At 49.7% G+C, this 20,266-nt stretch overlaps 1 protein-coding gene across 3 annotated transcripts in view; it reads right to left on the bottom strand.

Moving 5' to 3' along the window:
• Nucleotides 1-20,266, bottom strand: part of TJAP1 (tight junction associated protein 1) — a 470,521-nt gene that overhangs the window by 53,005 nt on the left and 397,250 nt on the right. For all 3 annotated transcript variants that reach the window (XM_086926000.1, XM_086926002.1, XM_086926001.1), the window contains one exon: nt 19,002-19,085. In XM_086926000.1, coding sequence (XP_086782126.1) covers nt 19,002-19,085 — 84 coding nt within the window. The remainder of the gene's footprint in view (nt 1-19,001; nt 19,086-20,266) is intronic.

Here is a 20,266-nt window from a genome sequence, read left to right as displayed (position 1 = left end):
GATATTTTCATGTCACCAAAATGATCACATGACCCCCAGGTTGAAAAGGTGGAGTGAGGGGTTACAAGAATATAACTTTGTGGTGTAATATATTTCAGGACTAAGTAATAAGTCTGCTGACTGCTTGTCACACTTACCAATAAATGGTGAACACATTTTGGAAATTTGTGAGAGTGTGAATTGGGTAATTGAGTCGTCAATATCTAGGGATGAATGGTTGAAGAGTGTTGAGAGCGACAGCATTTTTCATTCTCGTAAAAAAGTCATTACGACTGGTTGGCCTAATTATGAAGTACTGGATAGCATTTTGAAGTTGTATTGGACTGTGAGGGATGAACTGACATTTTGGGAAGGAAATTTGATGAGAGGTAACAGGATAGTTCCACCTGGAGATGTGAGGGAAAAAATTGTTAATTTGGCTCATGAGGGTCATTTGGGAAGGAGCCTCACCAAAGCATGTGTTAGAGAAAGATACTGGTGGCCTGGTATGGACAGAATGGTTGAGTCAGTGGTAAAAGATTGTCATTTGTGTGCTGTTAATGACAAGTCTCGCACCACGTCTCACTCTCCTCTATCTCCAGTTGAGATTCCATCCACAGTTTGGACGAAAGTGGGACTTGATATTACAGGTCCTTTTGAGTTGATGCCCTCGTATGAAAGGTTTGTTATATTGTTAGTAGACTATACTTCAAAGTGGGTCGTCTCAAAGTGTTTGGGAGTGGTCAACTCAAGGTCTGTAATTGAGTTTCTCAAAGATGTATTTGTCTCAAAAGGTGTTCCTAAGTACTTAGTTACGGATAACGGAGTGCCATTTACCTCTAATGAGATGGATGTTTTTCTAAAAGATCTGGGAATTATTCATCAGAAAACAGCTCTTTATTCTCCTCAGGCTAATGGTCTCACAGAGAGGATGAATAGGGTGGTAAAGAGTTGTGCGCAACGAGCATTGCAATCTAGGGTTCCGTTTAGTGGTGTACTGAGGGAAATCTGGTGGGCACATCGCACCGTGCCTAGTGCTATTATGCAAAAGTCTCCTTTTGAAGCCTTAAGAGGAAGAGTAGCCAGCTCTAAACTCAATCCAGCATTGCTTCCACTGAAGTACAGTGGGAATGGTGTGGAAGGTGATTTGGGAGATGATTTGAGGAGGAAGGAAGTGTTAACTAGGTATCAACAGAAATATAAACAACAATATGACAAAAAGATGCGTGTCAAACGAGGAAATGGAATGTTGGTGATTGTGTGTTAGTTAAAAAATCTAAACATGGTTACAAAGGCACTTCTAATTTCACTGGCCCATTTGTCATTGTCGCAATAAAGAAAAATGTTATTACTCTAGACAATGGTTGCACTTGGAACATGTCCCAGTTGGCCAAGTGTACTGATCTGAAAGAATGTAGAGGTCATTCCATGGACACTTCCTCCAATTTGAAATTGAGTAACAATTCCAGTAGACCAAGACATCTGCCTGAAAGGTTCAAGGATTACGTTGTGTATTAGCAGGCCTTGATGTTTTGCCTTATTGAGTTGTTATTGGTCTTTGTTGTTTTATGAGATTTTGTGTTTAGTTCTTTTTATTTTTTATAATTATGTAAGGGAGATGTGTTGTAATGTATCTTTTCCTTTAAGGAATGTTTAATACTGTGCATCATTCCCTGAGCATGACATTCAGATGCTATTTGTGTCAGTTGCTGAGCTGTTGCTGTTGATGGTTGTAATTAATAAATCTACTCTTAAACCTTGAAGGAATTGAGTACTTTTATCACTTCCTTCATCAGTAGAGAAGGTAGTTGGGGTGGAAAAGAAGGCCGCCAAGCAACCGTCACAGGCCTCGATGCCCAACCAGCACGCATGTACGTCGTCCTGAAGCTAGTCAGCTTAAAGGCTCAAGGGAGCCCATTTGTAGAAACAACCGCAATGGACCGCACACCGCTAACCCCTCCTCCGGATCGCCCTTAAGGATTCTGGTACATAAGGTTCGTAAGTGGTTCACCTCAGTAGGTGCAAGTAAGTACTTGTTGTTGTGAAGATCTCTAGACCCGAAACATGGCCCGGGTTTTGGGATATCTTCCCTCATCAGTACAGAACGTAGTTTGGGTCGAAAAGAAGGCCGCCAAGCAACCGTCACAAGACATCGTTTTTTTGCACTTCACACCACCCCAGTTCAGACATGGCCATATGCAAATCAGTCTGACCCTGTGCCTCATGGGAACAGTCCAGCCCGAAATGCCAAACCATGCCTTCCCTGGACCGGAAACAAGCTTCCGGAAACCGGTTTCTGGCATTCCAGCCGTCTTCAGCCCGGCTAGCTTGAATCCAGTGGTGTGGAGTGCATGAGCCTAAATCCATCGTTTTTTAGCAAAAAACGATGGATTTAGGCCCATATCTCTGTACTGGGGTGAATGTATGATATTGTTCTGCATTCTGTCCATCAACTGTGGTTTTTGCATTTGTCACCCCGAGTGGGATGGGTATGCTCAGACGTGAGTCCCATGCTCTCCACACCACTGGATTCAAGCTATCCTGGCTGAAGAAGGCCGATAGCCAGAAACCGGTCCTGGATGCTTGATTCCGGTCTAGGAAAGACATGGCTTGGAAGTTCGGGCTGGACTGTTTCCATGAGGCACAGGGTCAAGACTGATTTGCATATTGCCATGTCTGAACTGGGGTGGTGTGGAGTGCAAAAAAACGATATTTAGGCCCAGATCTATGTACTGGGGTAAATGTATGACATTGTTCTGCATTCTGTCCATCCATTGTTATTTTTGCACGGTATACATATGCCATGCTGCAAGGTATACATATATATGCCATGCTGCAAGGTATACATATATATGCCATGCTGCACTGCATACATATATGTATGCCATGCTGCACTGAATACATATGCCATGCTGCACTGCATACATATGCCATGCTGCACTGCATACATATGCCATGCTGCACTGCATACATATGCTATACTGCACTGCATACATATGCCATGCTGCACTGCATACATATGCCATGCTGCACTGCATACATATTGTTGAACCCGGCCCTTTTGGCAGGTTCACCCTGAGACTTTTTGCTTTTTCCTAGCCCGTTTCTGTGACCTGGTGTTTGTGATTTTAGGCCTCTGCGCACTTTTTAGGTCGAAGGCCTAAAAGGCTGCGCTTGCGCAGTCTTAGGCCGGAGATTTAATGAGTCTGAGTAGCGGTGAATGTCCCGCCTCCGTGCCCCCTCTCTCCTTCATTGGCTGGCTTCCTAAACGGAGGCCAGCCATTGGAGGAGAGATGCGTCACTCCAAACAAGCTCCGTCCTTTTCGGATTTGGGGGCGTCATTTTTGCTGTTCTTTAGACAGTGACGTCGCCCGTCACTCAGAACAGCAAAATACGCCCCCAATTCCGAAAAAAAATCTGAAGCTTGTGGCCGCCATTTTAAGTCTTCTTGTGATGAGGTAGGCTGCTGTCCTCGTTTCCCGCTGTCTTTTTCCCGCCCCCCCTCCCGCTGTCCGTCTCTGTTTCCGCCCTCCTCCCGCTGAATCGGTCGGCCGTTGTTTTCTTTCCCTGCCTGGTCTTTTTCCCGCCCCCCTCCCACTGTCCGTGTTTGTTCCCGCCCTCCTCCCGCTGATTAGGTCGGCCGCTGTGCTGTTGTATTCTTTTTCCCACCCCCCTCCCGCTGTCTGTCTTTCTTCCCGCCCCCCTCCCGCTAAATAAATCATTCAGTGGTAGCCGTCTTTTTTGCCGCCCCCTCCCGCTGTCTGGTTCCCGCCGTCTTTTTTCCCGCCCCCTCCCGCTGGTCCTGCCCCGCCCGCACAGGATCTCATCGCAACTGGTATCTTGAACGCCCACCATAATTGCAGGACGCTGAGGTGTGCGTGTTCAGGACTCGGGAGACGGAGGGAACAGACCGGAGCACTCCTGAGGAACGAGGACGAGCCAAATGAGGAACAAGGACGTTGGGTACATTTGGCGACGGGGAAACGAGGTAAGCGGTCGGAACGGAAAAATAAATCAGTAGGTTACACCTTCGCTGATCCAATAAGTACCCCGTGCCTTGCCGCCCCCTCCCCCCAAAATATAACCCAACGTCCCTAATATATGTTGATTTATTTGGCTGCTGCCAAGTGAGGTTTGCCCACTAGTGTCGCGGCGTGCCGCGTTGGTAAAGCTACTTCTGCGGTCGCATCAGTGCATGTGGGGTGGACTCGAGGATGCGATTTTGTTGTTGAAGCGATTGAGCGTCACTGGGGAGTTCTCTTTGCTTCGAGTGGGATAGTGATAGTTTTTTTTTTTTTGTTCAACTGCGACTGAAATGAGGATTAAAGTTTCACTCACTGTGCACCTGTCATATTGGACGCCTGAATGTGCGCGCTTCTATGTGGTTGTTATTACTATGTCTGCCTGAGGCTGTGTGTGGTTGCCATGTGAGTGCAGTCCAAGGGACGCGTGTACGCGCAGCCTCATGCACACGTGTGCCTTCCAGTGCCTGCCTCCTTATCCACTGAAGCGTGTCAGCACGTGTAGTCATGTTTTCTTCTGCCATGACATATTTTATTGCGAGTTTCTGTTACGGCGGACGTACGTTGCTGCCCGTGTGTCTCTATTTGAGGTGCTTCGGGTGTTGGCGTGTGTGTGTAACTGTCAATGATGCTGTGCAGGTGCTGGTATGCACATATGCATGTAAGGGCGACTAGTTATCTTAATGGTGTTGTACTGATTGGTGTTTACTGCCATTGCTACTGTATGTGTGCGTCAGTGTAGGGAATACTCCTGTGCGATTAGCAGTGATGTATGAGGAGGTGTATTGTGGGGTCTTTGTGGCTGCTTCTGTTGATTTGTGTGCACCAGCGTGCCTGAGCGTGTTGCTGTTCCTGTCAATGGTGCCGCGTATGTGTTGATGAATGTCTGTGCTATTCAGTGATGCCATAAATGGGGTTTTAAACTGTGCCCGGGTTCCTAGCGCTGGCAGTACAGCATTTGGCTTGTTGCTGTCTATGTGTGAGTCTGTGTCTTCGTAGCAATGTATGTGCGCTAGCATGTCTGTTACTGTGCGTGCGTGTTAATGATAGGAATGCTACGTGTGTTTTGTTAGTGTTGCAGTCTGTGATACTTTGGTGTCTGTTGCTGTCAGGGAAGAGGTATGAATGGCGACTGCCTTACCATCGGAGATGCAGCTGGTGTTTTGTGCCTTGTGTCACTTGAGGATGTGTTAGTGTGCTTGTTTTCCTCTGTTCTGCTCTGTGTGCAGTTTGTGGCACTGTTAGCGATACAGTGAGTGTGCAGGTGTGTTTGTATCAAAGAGGCTGTTCTGTTGTGTCCTGTTCTGTAACTGTGTGGTTGTGTAATGTACTGTGTTGTGTGTCTTTGTCGGGGATGCTGCGCCTGTGTTACTGCTCAGGTATAATACCATGCGAGTTCTGTTATTGTGTGTTACGCTGGAAGCATATTGTTGTAGCGGTTTCTGTAGCACTATGTTGTGTAGCTGTGTGTCAATGACGTGTGTTAGTGTATGAGATGTTGTCTGTAGGTGTGTCTGTCACACTTGTGTAGGTGATTTACTGGGACTTTCCCGGTTTATAAGTTCTGTTCTGGTAAAGATAGCACAAGGGCCAGTTTTCAGAGAGGGTAGACTGAACGCAGAAGAAAATCGTTCATGTGCTTCAGTGTAGGATTAATAAGCAGCCCTTATCATAAATTGTCAGAAAGCACTTTAATGAACACATGGGACAATATGTGCAAACGCGTCCTTAATACCGCACGGCGGACAGTTGTCTGGTCAGGGTTTTGAATTTGTAACTTGCATGACGTCTGCTGCTAACAGTATCCTAATCCATAGTGAGCTGCAGAACTCGGACTGGAGCAGCTCGAGCCCTCTGGGTACACACGGTTCCCTGGAGTGGAGAGACGCGCTCTCGCTCCCTCGTCCCACCCGCCTACTCCCCTTGTGTCTAGAGATGCAGAGCTCGCGAAAGCCCTTGGCCGCCGAGGCTGCCCTTGCCGGCCCTGCCATATAGGATTAAGTCTGGTGTGGCAACATCTGCTGCTTACGGCAGCCGCACAGGGCTGCGGTAGCGACACGGGCTGCGGGAGTCTCGCGGAACATGAAGTCAAGAGGCCACTCAATGTTATCTCCATTTGGGTCTCTGCAAGCCCAGCTCCTTCTTCTCTTCTGACCTCCATCTTGGCAAACCCCAAGTGTCCTTGGCTCCAGCTAGCCGCTCTGCGGTAGGCCTTTCTGCTAGCGAGAGACCTCTGTGGTTGGCAGTGCCCTGTTTCTGGACATGGCTAAATGAGGCCCTTTGGAGCGGTCGCCCTGTGCCCGAAGACAGAGCGAGATAGGCGGACTACCACACTGCCTCGATAGCTTTGCATGCGATGAAGAGGACGTTCTGGCTGGTCCCCGCATGAGATGTCCTATCTTAAAGCGCCTGGACGCCAGCTCGAGCGCTTCGACGGTCTCTCCCTCATTTACTGGTAATGGTTCTTCGGCCTAGCCTGGCTGCGCCCACGGTGACTGTACAAGAGTGCGGCTCTGTCCTCAACAGTGTCTTTCACGGCATACCTGTGTTTTGTGCCTATAGGCGCCTCTGTCGGTCTACCTGTGTGTGTCGGGAGAGGGGGGCTGGTGATACTCGAAGTAGGGCCCTGCTGACAGTGAGTGTGTACAGTAGCGATATCTGCATAAGTGCTTGTGTCGGTTTTTTTCCATTGGTGTATCATTTCTGTGGGTGTCTGTGTTTGCCTGCTGTATTTCTTAAAGCCTTTGTGTTTTCATTTTGATACTTTAATGTTAGTATGTGTTGGAGCCGTTTGTTGTTTATCTGTCTTTAGGTCTCTGCTACAGAGAGTTTTGGCTCGAGCTGACTGTAGGCATACCTATTATTGCCAACGCAAAATATATACTTAGAGTGGACCTTGGGCCTGTCTGAGTTGTTGCTCTTGATCCATGGTTTTCCTCTCTATACATGTGTGTGCCTGGGCCAGGAGCATTCTGGTCTTCCAGTGTTGTGATTGGATGACGTGTATCTTTTCACTGTGTACTTAAAGGACTCTCTTTTTAGGTATCGCCGTCCACACAGCGCACCTACCTGGTTGCAAAAGACCTATTGTGTTCTTTCCTTGGTTGGCTTTATTGTCACTCTCAGTTGCTCGCTTCTTCCTTGATCATGGCTTGCATTCTCATTCTTCTGCTTCTACCTCCCCATGTCCACAGTCTCTTCCTCATCCTCTTGATTTGATTTCTTGTATCCTTCCACTGCTCACAGTAGGACAACTACTTTTTTTCTTTCAGTGCTCCATGGGTGTCCATGTGCTTTCTAGCTCCCTCGGTTGTGAGCTGCTTTCCTCATCCAAACAACCCCCCCCCACCCTCGGCGCTTGCGCTCTGTGTTGCTCTCTCCCTCTTGTGCAATTGGCAATGTAAATGACAATGCTATTTATTTATGATAAAAAAAGATGTCATGAGCAATGCCAATAGCTCTACCTTTAATAATGCCGAGACCATTGCATTGTAAATGCTTGTTCACTGTGGTACCGTGTAAAGTGCTTGAGCTCTCTGTGCATGTGTGGTGAGTGACCTGCCCTCCCATAGGAATGAATGGGGAATATGTATGCCCATGGTAGTTCCTGATGTGTGGGGAGAGAAGGGGCGAGTTTGATATGTACGAACTCGTGAGATTGAATGCTGCGTAATGATATATGCGGCATGACTGTGTCTAGTGTAGAAGTGCCACTTTTAGAAGTTGGCATATTTGTGTAATTTGTGTCTGGCGTATGATTGGCTGGTGAGCCTGGTCCAGGAGTGCCTGGGCCTGCTTGTGGATTGACTGTCTGCTTTGAGGGTGACAGGGGCTGGGGAGCCCCAGGAGGTTGTCTGAGTCAGCCCGTGGATGTAAGGCTGCATCTGCTACCAGGGAAGTGGGAGGAGATGGCACCTGGGAGTGACTAGGGCTGTGCCAGCCTGACCACAATGCTGGCTCCACCTCCCGCTGGGCGACTGTCACCTCTGTCCCTGACACTGAAGAGAGTTCCCTAAAACCAGTTCTAGCTGATTCTCACACTGCCTGCACAAAGACTTCAAAGACTTTTCTCTGTATAAGAAGGGGCTGTGTTCCCTTCCAAAATGTTCTTGTTTTCAAATTGAATCTGCCAGGGGCGTGCTGCTGTTGGGCCCAGGGGAATCCCTGGGCCCTGCCCAGCCCCTGGACACCTGATGGACTTTCCCTGGGGACCTTTGCCTGTGGTCCCCTGCTGCAGACATCTGGGAACTTTCTCTTGCTTTTGCCAAGGCTTGTTATAGCCTAAAATGCCTGGAAGGACTTGCTGCATCCCCTGAAGAACTTCTGTGGACCCTTCTTGCTATAGGGGTAATTTCTAGGGGCCTGTGGGTGCTACCAGTGCCCCCAGTGCGATGGAAGCGCTTTATTTTGTCTCCTAGCGCTTGAGAGCGTTTTTGCTGAAGGGCGAGCGTGTCGCCGTCACGCATTTTGCGTGAGGATTGGCAGGTGCCTACCCTGCGACTTTGCCCGCTGATGTGATCGTTTCGCGAGTGTCCACCTCGCTTCTCTATTTTTATTTTAATGGCGAGGGTGTCCACCCCTCGTTATGCCCCTTTGTTCACCGCCGCGGCCCGAGCTGTGTGTCATGGCCGCCGGAGATGCCGCGCTGTGATTGGCGGGCCTGGGAGGCTCGCCCTGTGAGGCCGCAAAGTGATTGGGCCGCTGGTGGAGGTTTGTCTCGGAGCGCCGCGCTCCGATTGGTGGATTGGCCAGAAGAGGTTGCCGTGTCACGAGGGGCTCGTTTGGAGAGCCGCGCCCTGATTCAGAGATCTGCCTTCCGGTCTCCCGTGTGCAGGGGGAGACCGGAGATTCTGCCGGCCCGGGCCCGGAGGCGGAAAGAGGAGAACCAGAAGGATGGGCAGTTGCGGGGCTCCCGTTTGCTGAGGGAGCCCCGAGTGAGGAGAGCCGCTGATCGCCAGAGAACCGGTGAGTGGTGCAGAAGAGAAGGGAGGGGCGCCGGGACACATTGTCGGTGTCCGCCCCCCTCCCCCCGCCCCCCAGTAGCGCGATCTCGCGCTTGTTGTCAGTAGGAAGCCACGAGGGCTTCAAGGGCGGCCCCGGTTGGCAGTGGGTAGCCCCAACGTTGAAGGAGAGCCTGAGAGAGGCTCTGGGGGCATGCTTTGTTCTTTGGAGCCCCGAGAGGCTCCCGCCCCTATGTTGATTCACGAGCCCAGCGAGGCTCGAGGTGCCATGGTTTTCAGAGCCTGAGGGCTCCATGGTGCATATATAGTTTTAGAGCCAGTGTGGCTCCAACGTCTGGGGCATGTGATATGCTCAGAGCCTGTGTGGCTCCAACAGTTGGCGCCTAAGGGTCAGTGAGGACCCTGTTGACGTTTTGAAGTACCCAGCTGCCCAGCAATTAGTGGGCAGTGCACCGTTTAGGTCTTGCGTGTTTCCAGGTGCCCAGCAAATAGTGGGCACCTGCTACTTTAGGTTTTGCGCCAGTGGCGCACCCCTGACTGGCGCTGCATGGCAGCGCGCCCTGACATTCTGGACACAGGGCTCTTTCAGTCCCTTTATTAGATGGGGGCTGGTATGTGATTTCTGCGCAATGTGATTTCTATGTTTTTAATAGTAATTGCTAATGTGAGTTTTGCGCAATGTGGTTACCTGCTACGTTTAGGATTGTAACTGCCTACTGTGTGTTTTTGCGCTATTGTATTGTTCTGGCACCTCTGAATGTTTTTAGGCATCATGTGTCTTCCTTTTCCCTGCGCTGCACCTCTGAATGTTTTAGGCATGATGTGTCTTCTTGCGCTGCACCTCTGAATGTATTTTATTGCATCATGTGCTTTGTTCTGAACACCGCTGAATGTGTAGGTTTATGCATCATGTGTTTCCCTTGTCTTACACCTCTGAATGTTTTTAGGCATCATGTGTTTTTCCTTTACTACTCCTCTGAATGTGTTTCATGCATCATGGGTAATATGTTCTTGTTTATACCCCTAAATGTATTTTATTCTTAGGTGGTTGTTATTTTAGTACAGGTGGTCCTAGTGAGGTCCTGGTTCCTGTTACCAGTGGTTACTGGTTGTGTGCCATAGTTGCTAATTTGTGCTACTATGATTTTTATTCTTTATTATTCTTTATTCTAGAAGTGCTATTTCTGATTCTGACAGTGGCCCACGTGGCCCTGTCTCCTGTAAATAATCCCTTGTGAATATTGCCCGTGCCAGTTGGCACCATGTATATTGTGTGATACTATCTGATGTGTTTTTTACAATACAAAAGTTATTTTATAATAACCTTGTGTGGAGTTCCTTTTGTGGTGTGCCTAGTATGTTGTGGCTGTTGTGTGCTGGCGCAAATGCTTTACACATTGCCTCCGAGTTTAGCCTTACTGCTCGTGCCAAGTTACCAGGGGGTGAGCAGGGGTTATCTTGGCGTGTGACTCCCTTGCCCTGACTAGAATGGTGGTTTCTGCCTGGCTTTGGCGTCAGCCTTAGCCTACCAGAAATCGCCAGTTCTAACACATATGCCATGCTGCACGGCAAACATATGCCATGCTGCACTGCACACATATGCCATGCTGCACGGCACGCATATGCCATGCTGCACGGCATGCATATGCCATGCTGCACGGCATGCATATGCCATGCTGCACGGCATGCATATGCCATGCTGCACGGCATGCATATGCCATGCTGCACTGCATGCATATGCCATGCTGCACTGCATGCATATGCCATGCTGCACTGCATGCATACTCCATGTTACATTGCATACACGCGCCAGCTTAGCTAGCTACCTACCAAACTACGGATACATACTCTCTCAGCACGGACTCATAATATGAGAAGTACAACTGGCTCCAGTTTGGATATTCCGAGAACAAAACCTCTTGGCTAGATACATTTAGTTTGTTTCATCTCCAGTTCTGGAGACTGTTCAGGTGAGCTTTAACAGACATCTCTTGTGAACAAACCTCTCTGAACTGTTCACTCTGGAGTTACCGAAGTGATGAATCCGCACCCAATGGTGTCTTTCTCTTTGGTAAAAAGAAAAGCACTAAGATCTTTACAGACACCATTTGTGGTACAGTAGCATAACAATGATAAATTAGAGGCTTTCTCCAAATACAGATGGGCCGTAGAACCTATTATATGCCAGTCGTGGGCACTCAGCCCAATGCCAGTACTTACTAAGCCAAAAACTAAACTGAATGCAGGAGCTGTAAACACAGGTTGTCTTCATTTATTTATTTATTTATTTGGAAGTTTTATATAGCGCGAACAAGATCTTTGCAGATATCAGAGCACTTTACAAAGAGAGGGTACATGCTCCTAGTCAAACGGGTAAGTCAGTAAAGCTAACAGTACAAATAGATGTAAGGCAATAAAACAAATAATACAAATAAGCAAAGAGGTCGAACAGGTAGTAAAGATCTGTGTAGATTCTTTAAGAGTCCGAAGTAGTAGTTCAAGTGTATTTAGCCATGAGGATAGCTTTTACTTCTTTCTTAATACGTATAGTGGAGGAGATGAGCCTGGTTTCAGGAGGGAGTGAGTTCCAGATCCTGGGTGCCATTCCTGAGAAGGAGCGCTTATAAGTTTTTTCCTTCCGAAATCTTCGAGGCTTCAGCAGAAGATTGTTTGTGCTTCTAGTGCTTCTAGAGCCGCCAGAGATTGTCAGCTTCTGAGTGAGGTAGCCGGGTGAGTTCAGGTGTACCGCCTTGTGTGTCATGCAGGCAATTTTCAGGTGTATTCTGTCTTCAAAAGGCAGCCAGTTCAGGGATTTTAGGTCAGGGGAAATATGAGAGTGCTTTTTTGACCCCGTGATGAGTCTCGCTGCAGCGTTTAGGGAAGCTCTTAGGGGTGCCGTAGTGGTAAGGGGGAGACCGCAGAGGGCGATACTGCCATATTCTATTCGAGGGATGACTAGTGCTTGTACTGCAGTTTGGAAGTCTTTGGCTGGGAGGAAGGGTTTGAGTTTCCTCAAGGTATTAATTTGGAAGTTCGCTCCCTTAGTTGCCTTGCTGATATGTTGCTGCATGTTGAGATTGGTGTCAAGTGTTATGCCTAGAGATTTAGCTGAGTCCACGATGGTGGATTGGACATTGAGTGCGGTTAGGTGTTTAAGCCAAGTTTGAGTGGTAGAGATCTTTGCTGGAGGTGAGATCAAAAGGAACTCTGTTTTCAGCGCATTGAGTTTGAGGTGATTATCGGCAAGCCAGGATTGGGTGCTTCTGATCGTTGAGTTCAGGAGCAAAATGTCTTTGGGGGATTGTAGTTTGAGATAAAGTTGGGTGTCGTCGGCGTACATGTGAAAGAGAACATTGGATGCTTGTAGCAACGTGGTGAGAGGTTCCATAACTAGGTTGAACAGAGTCGAGGATAGGGAGGATCCTTGGGGGACGCCTAGCGATACAGGTATTGGCGAGGACATCATGTTGTTGCTCTTTAATTTCTGCGATCTGTTGTGTAGAAAGGAAGTGAACCATTTGAGAACAGTTCCAGATATACCCATTCTTGTGTTTAGTAGTTCGAGTAGCTTCTCATGTTTAACGGTGTCGAATGCTGAAGAGAGATCAAGCAGGATGAGGAGGCAGGTGTCGTTTTGGTCTAGGATTTGAAGTGAGTCGTCAATTATGTGAGTCATAGCAGTTTCTGTACTGTGCCCAGCTCGGAAGCCTGATTGATGAGGGTTGAGTAGCTCAAACTGATCAATGTGTTTAGTCAATTGTAGTTGTGCGCATTTTTCTAGCAGTTTAGCAAGAGTGGGAATATTGGTAATGGGACGGTAATTGTTCAGATCAGAGGGGTCGGCTGTAGGTAAGGGTGTGACTTGTCCAACTTTGAGGGAGTCAGGTATGATTCCTTGTTGAAGCGAGCTGTTGATAATTTTAGTCCAGAGTGGGAGAAGCAAAGGGGTAAAGTCTTCTACAGCGCCAGCTGGAAGGGGGTCTGTGAGGTGATTGGATGGTTTCAAGGTGCTGAGTAGTATGCCAATTTCTTCTTCGAAGTAGGTGTCAAAGGATGACCATGTAGCATTGTTTTTTGGTTCAGTGGGTGCTATGCAGTGGGGTCTGGAGTAGAGGCATGCATCAATGAGGAGATAGCATAAAGAGCGATCAGTTTTTTGGATAAAGAAGGCGGAGAAGTCTTCACAGGAGGGAGCTTCGCGCACCGTGCTAAGTGGTTGGGGTTGCTCCTTGGCTTGTGTTCTGATTAGCTCAAACAGTTTCCTCTGACGTTTTTTTGCTTGGTCGAGCTGGTGGCTGAAGAAATCAGATTTTCAGTGTTTAATGTTCCTGAAATAGGCGTTTCTCTTTTTCTTCAGAGTTTTTAGGTGCAGTGCAGAGGGAGCTGATCTCCAAGTGCGCTCTGCCATTCGCATGTCTCGTCTATCCTCATTGAGACTCCCGTCGTACCATGGATTGGAGATTTTGGTGGAGACTCTTTTTAGCTGCATCGGTGCAGCCTCATTAATTATTGAGGTCATAGCGTTGAGATAGTGGTCAGTCAAGGATTGAACGTCCGTCGTGCCGTTAGGTGGAAGTAGGAGTTTGCAGCTGTTAGGAGGCAGAGAGCTTGGGTTGAGTTTTTTCAAGTCTCTTTTCCAGACTTTGGGCTTGGAGGATTGACCTGGGTTAGATTTAACTTTTACATTGATGAAGAATGTGACAATATGATGATCTGACCAGTCACAGGGTTGGATGGACTCGAGTTGGATAGAGTCCTCTTTGGAAATGATAAGGTCGAGGATAGAACCTTTCACGTGGGTCGGGCTGTTGCATATTTGGGTGAGGTCATGGGCATTGAGGAAGTTTTTAAGGCTATTTACCACCGCGTCATTGCGGTCGTTCCAATGGAGCTTGAAGTCACCAAGGTATATTTGGGTGAGCTGCCGTCCAGAATTGGTTGAGATCATATCCATGATTTGTTGGGAAAAGGTAAGGTTGTCCCTGGGTGGGTGGTAAATGCCGTGCAGAGAGCATATCGGTTTGCCCTCATTGATAATGTCGAGGCAGATGTATTACAGGATGTAGGGGATGGTAGGGAGGTGGAGTTGACTTTCGGAACAGAGAGGTTGTTCCTGTAAATGCATGCAATTCCACCGCCTAATTTGCCGGACCTGTCAAGTCTAATGATGTGGTAGTTGGGAGGAACCAGAATACCCATTATAGGTGACGAAGATTCAGTTAGCCATGTTTCATTCAAAATGATTAGGTCAAGGTCCAGAGATAAGATGAGATCAGCGATGGCGGCGGAATGTTTCGAGGCTGATCTGCAGTTGAGGAGAGTGCATTTGAGGCGGGGTGTGTTGAGGGTGGTAGAGGGTTCTAGAGATAGAGGGACTTTTCTAAGGTTATTAGGGATGGAGATTCTGCTGTTTAGAGTAGGGGGCCTAAGGGGATTTGAGTGTATGGTGGGTATGGTAAGGTGTGCGGTGGATGTGTGGGGGGCTGTGTTGTAGGAGCGGAGGAGAGTGAGTGTGTCGAGGTCTGACAGCGGATTGCAGGGGCGATGAGGACGGTTGTTGCGATTGCGAACAGGGATTGCAGTCCAGTGTGGGGAGTGTTGGGTGGGAGAGTCCACCGGAAGGGAGGGGGAACTGTTGGGAGGGGAGGTGGAGGTGGGTGAGGGGTTGCAGGGGCGACGCATGCGGTTGTTGCGATTGCGAACAGTGGTTGAAGTCAGGTGTGGGGAGTGTTGAGTGAGAGAGTCAACCGGAAGGGTGGGGGGCATGTTTGGAGGAGAGGTGGAGGTGGGTGTGAGTTGTATGGGGTGTGTGGAGAGTAGTTCTTTGATGATGTGCAAGTCTTCTTTGACCTGGATGAGGGTGGCCATAATCTTGTCCAGCGTGGTGTATGCAATAGAGGTGGGAGCGGAGATCAGAGGTGCATGACTGACCAGTGAATTAGCGAGCAGGTGGGGGAGTAGGCTGGTGTTCGTGCAGGGCTCCGTTGTGTCAGTGTCAGCGTACGGTATGGAGTTAGGGGGGAGCGAGAGTTTGGGCGGGAGGGGTGTGGATGAGGTAGAGGGGGTTGGTGGTATGGGAGAGGGCATTGATGGAAGGCGGAGAGAGCAGGGTGGAGGATGGGTGTATGTTAGTGGTGGTGGGGGGGGGTGCAGTAAGGGTAGTGGGGGCTGAGAATGGGGGGGGGGGGGGGGGGAAATGGGATTGATGGTGGTCCTGTTGTGAGGAAGGGGAGTTAAGTTGAGAGAGGAGGTGTGTTCTGTGTATTTAGTCAGAGGGTAGTGGGGACTGAGGATGGGAGGGGATAAAGGGTGGGAATTGTCGTTGTGCGTGTCGTTCCGGAGCTGAACTAGGTTGTGGGTGGGAGCTGTGATGTCAGGGGAGAGAGGAGTGTTAATGGTATGTGTGGAGGTCCGAGGGTTGGTAGGGGGGGGAGGGGGTGGGGTTGTGGGTGAGAGCAGTGGAGTCAGGGGTGAAAGGAATGGGGGTGAAATGAGTGGAGGTCAGTGTTGATAGGGGGGGGGTGAGGCTGAAGCAAGTGGGGGAGAGATCTGTGACTGTAATTGAGGAGTGTGGGGTAGCTACAGCAGGTGGGTGAATGACTAAGGTGCTGGGGTTAGGGGTGAAGTGCCTGTCGCTCTGGGGCTGGGCTACGTTAGAAGGGTTGAGAGTGGGGGCTGTAGATTCAAGGGTGTTAGGATTGGGGGTGCTATGCGTTGGAGTCCTAGGATTGGAGAGGTGCTCTTTGAAGGTGGGGAACAGGTTTCTAATAGTTCCAGGTTCCTGTCTGTGGATTGAATTAGGACAATCCCGTTATTGTATATTGTGATGGTGGATCTGCCTGGGAAGAGTTGGGATGGTGTGATGGAGAGTGTTAGTCCATGAACAGATTTCCTGGTGGTGGAGACGGTGAGTAGGGTGAGGAACGCTTTTCTCCAGCGAGCTCTGCGTGCGTTGTGGAAGATGATATCAGTGTTCAGGGATCCATTGACCGGTGAGAAGTAGGTGTCTGCAAAGGGGGTTTCAGAGTGGGACCGCAGGAAGTTGTGTTTAAAGCGTTTAGCTGCTTTTTTGGTGATTGCGGGTGGGTAGTTGATTTTATATGTGTGCTTGCCGATGAGATCCATGTTGGAATGGCGGTATAGGTAGGTGCGGTTAGGGGACAGGGTACAGGCGCAGACAATAAGTTACAAAGAGCCCATGTGACTCTAGTGAGGAGCCAAAATACATGGGGTAGTCATCGGTGCATTACAGGAGTAAAAAGTTAAAAGTTAAATGGGTGCAGTTTGCCGAAATGTACAGAATACAAGTAGAAGTATAATGCGGACGGTATATTGGAGCAAAATACAAAAGCAACAGTAAGTTACATGAATCAAAAGTGACATTAGTGAGCAACTAAAAAATATATGTGGTAGCAAACGTTGCAGTACAGGAGTTACATGTATCAGGTGACACTAGTGAGCACCCAAAAATATATGAGGTAGCAGTCGGTGCATTACAGGATATAAAACCAATACATAAAAAACAAATAGTTGTGAACTGTGAGCACCCAAAAATATATGAGGTAGCAGTCGGTGCATTACAGGTAAAAAACAATTACATAAAAAACAGGTTATAAAACCAATACATAAAAAAACAAATAGTTGTAAACTGTGAGCACCCAAAAATATATGAGGTAGCAATCGGTGCATTACAGGTAAAAAACAATTACATAAAAACAAATAGATGTAAAAATACTGCAATAAAAGGCAGACACTATCACAAGAAAGTGTCGATACAGGCTAAGTAAGGTGCGCGGTAGTTGAAATTAGTCTATGTGTCCGGTTCTTAGGTCATGCTCCAATAGTGAGATTGACTAGTCCATGATGGCCGCCACTGAGAGAGACCAGTCTAAAATGGCCGCCAAGTAGGGGAGTTAGAGACAGTAGTCCTCTGTTTGTTGTTCTTGCTTTGAGAGCAGGGAAGGGCAGTTTCTCTTCTATTTGAGTAAGCCCAGATCTTAGCCTTCTGGGAGGGAGTCTTATCTCTATTTTGGTGGACCTATGTGGAGGAGTTATGCCGAGGAGCCTCGTGGGCATCTGGAGGTACAGGCGGAGATTTATAGTTTCAGTTAGTGACCCCTGCCCTTTTGAACAATGGAGGTCTAAAAATGTGAGGCGAGTGAAGTAAATTAAATACCTTATAGTTATTTTCAGCTAAATTGGTACCTTAATGTTGAGGGTGCAGTTTTGCCAACATCGCGTTTTGCAAGCATCGAGGGTCTAGGCAAAAAGTGAAATATTCAAGATGCGGTGAACTACTGGCAGGCTGCATGCTAGACCCCATGCACGACCGGGGAGCCTCGATCCCCGCCAGCACCGCAAGAAGGCTGTAGGTCTGCAGGTCTGCTCCGCAGGTCCGCTCCCAGGGCCCCGGCAGCAGCATGAGGGGGGCCACCGGGAGTCACGTCCGCCGAGGGAACCTCGCTGTTGCCCGCAAGTCGACCAGAGCTCCTAAGCTGCAACCCCTCCCGCCTCGCTAGGCGATGTCGTGTGTCTCCCACTTTCCTCGCCGTTAGCCTCTGGACTCCACTCATGCAGTTCCCTGTGCAGCGGCGTAACACTCCTGCTCGCAGCCGGCTCACGCAGTCCGTTGTAGTTGGGGGCCAGCTCAGTCGACCCCCCAGAGCCTGAACGCCCACTCTCCTATGGGCGCCGCATGAGCCCGGGCAGAATCCGCCCCCCACAGCTATGCTCACGGGCGTACCGAGCGCCTCTGATGTCAGAGCAGCTCCCTCGCAGTCCCTCACAGCGGGCACCAGTCGCCATACGTGCCTCCAGCTCCCAGCGGGCTCCAGGCAGACAGGGGATCCGCCCCGGGCTCCGCCGATGTCCAGGGGCAGCCCAGCGTCCGGCTAGCCTGGAGACCGGACAAGGAGGGGGGGGGGGGGGGTCTCTGGTCCCAGTCTGCGATCAGGTATCCCCTGCGGGCTCTGGTCAGCGCCCCAGCAGGCTCCAGGCAGTCAGACGTCCGTCCTAGGCTCCTGCGATGGCCAGTGGCAGCCCGGTGTCCGGCAAAGGCGGGGGCGATTAGGTCCTCTCCCATGCCGATAAGATAATGTTCCAGTTACTTGAGGTATTTGTTGTAGTTGTGAAGCTAAGGATGTCCGGGATGCTGAGTGCTAACAGGGATTAAATCCAGAATTGGAATCCCAAGCACTCGGAGCTCCGACCAAGAGCTCCTACCCGGCGGCCATCTTGCATCGAAGAGAGCTACGTGTAATTGGGCTAGAAGTGGTGGGGGAGCCTTTCAATTTCAAGCTAGCGGCCTGTCGAACAATCTTCTGGAATGCTTGTGCTTCAATACACAGCTGCTCTGTATGGCCAAGGCCTGTAGGCCACCCTGCTTCCACAATGAGGAAGGTGCCCCCCTTATTAACGAGGCTGGTTGCCTAGGAGTTAAAGAGTGTTATAATGGGAGAAGATCACTCCCATATATCACACAATGCGGCACCACAGCAGGTACAGCCATAGAACACCTCAGTAGGCAAGGACCACCTCCTAATGTGCAGCACAGCGAGCACAAGCAGGCCCTCATCGCTGAGTGTAGCCACTGTGAACCCTAGGCCACACAACTGAATGAGGCTACAGATCATCAGTAACAATCCCCGACGGCGCTATAGAACCACAAGTCCACCTTTGTACCCCTAATTGCAGTTAAAGGCTCTGGTGTAGCTATGGGTGCTCCGACACACTACAAGTTTAACCATAAATTTCCCGTAAGTGCAGATAGACCACAAAATGCAGCTACAGGTTTGCCCGGCCCCGAAATGTTTCTACAAATCCCTCCCATCACTCCATGTTCAGAAACCGCACCACTCGGCATGCAGCTACAAACTGCAACGCACCACAAGTAACTATGGACCACAAAGTGCAGCCATCGGCCTGAAATGTACCTACTGACCCACCTTACCCTTAATGTTCAGAAACAAACCCCTCCAGTGCACAGTTACAAGCAAACAGTACGCACAAACAACTGCAAATCACACGCGCAGCTACTCACATCAGCCAATTTGTGGTTCCTAAAGTGGGACTTATTGCACTTGAGCAGCTGCACCGCCAGATTGCAGTCCTGCCGATAGCGCTCCTGCAAATGGAGAGACATGGTTAGGTTAGCATGAAGAGAGGCAGGGAACAAACTGCAACATTAAGAAAATAGAAAGAAATAACAACCCAAGAATGCAAAGTGTATTTGGCTAGGAGCAGTATCTGTGTTCAAGTACAAACTTTTCACAAAACTGGCAAGGATCTTTGGCTCCACTGTACCAACATCTACCAGGCAGCTTCCATGGCATGCAATCTCCAAAGTCCTGAGGCAACCGGCTAGAATCTGCTTGTGACCCCCCCCCCCCCCCCCCCCCCCCCCAAGTCCTGAGGCAACCGGCTAGAATCTGCTTGTGATCCCCCCCCCCAAGTCCTGAGGCAACCAGCTAGAATCTGCTTGTGATCCCCCAACCCCCCACCCCAAGTCCTGAGGCAACCGGCTAGAATCTGCTTGTGATCCCCCCCCAAGTCCTGAGGCAACCAGCTAGAATCTGCTTGTGATCCCCCAACCCCCCACCCCAAGTCCTGAGGCAACCGGCTAGAATCTGCTTGTGATCCCCCCCAAGTTCTGAGGCAACCGGCTAGAATCTGCTTGTGATCCCCCCAAGTCCTGAGGCAACCGGCTAGAATCTGCTTGTGATCCCCACCAAGTCCTGAGGCACCCGGCTAGAACCTGCTTGTGATCCCCCAACCACCCCCCCCCCCCCCCCCAAGTCCTGACGCAACCGGCTACAATCCGCTTGTGATCCCCCCCCCAAGTCCAGAGGCAACCGGCTAAAATCTGCTTGTGATCCCCCCCAAGTCCTGAGGCAACCGGCTAGAATCTGCATGTGATCCCCACCAGGTCCTGAGGCAACCGGCTAGAATCTGCTTGTGATCCCCCAACCCCCCCCCCCCCCACCCCCCCAAGACCTGAGGCAACCGGCTAGAATCTGCTTGTGATCCCCACCAAGTCCTGAGGCAACCGGCTAGAATCTGCATGTGATCCCCACCAAGTCCTGAGGCAACCGGCTAGAACCTGCTTGTGATCCCCCAACCACCCCCCCCCCCACCCCCCCAAGTCCTGAGGCAACCGGCTAGAATCTGCTTGTGATTCCCCCCAAGTCCTGAGGCAACCAGCTAGAATCTGCTTGTGATCCCCCAACCCCCCACCCCAAGTCCTGAGGCAACCGGCTAGAATCTGCTTGTGATCCCCCCCAAGTTCTGAGGCAACCGGCTAGAATC

The sequence above is a fragment of the Lissotriton vulgaris genome, chromosome 6 (genome assembly GCF_964263255.1).
Source record: "Lissotriton vulgaris chromosome 6, aLisVul1.2, whole genome shotgun sequence".
Classification (NCBI taxonomy): domain Eukaryota; kingdom Metazoa; phylum Chordata; class Amphibia; order Caudata; family Salamandridae; genus Lissotriton; species Lissotriton vulgaris.
Note: the sequence above shows the minus strand (reverse complement) of the source record. Positions and strands in the feature narration are given on the sequence as shown.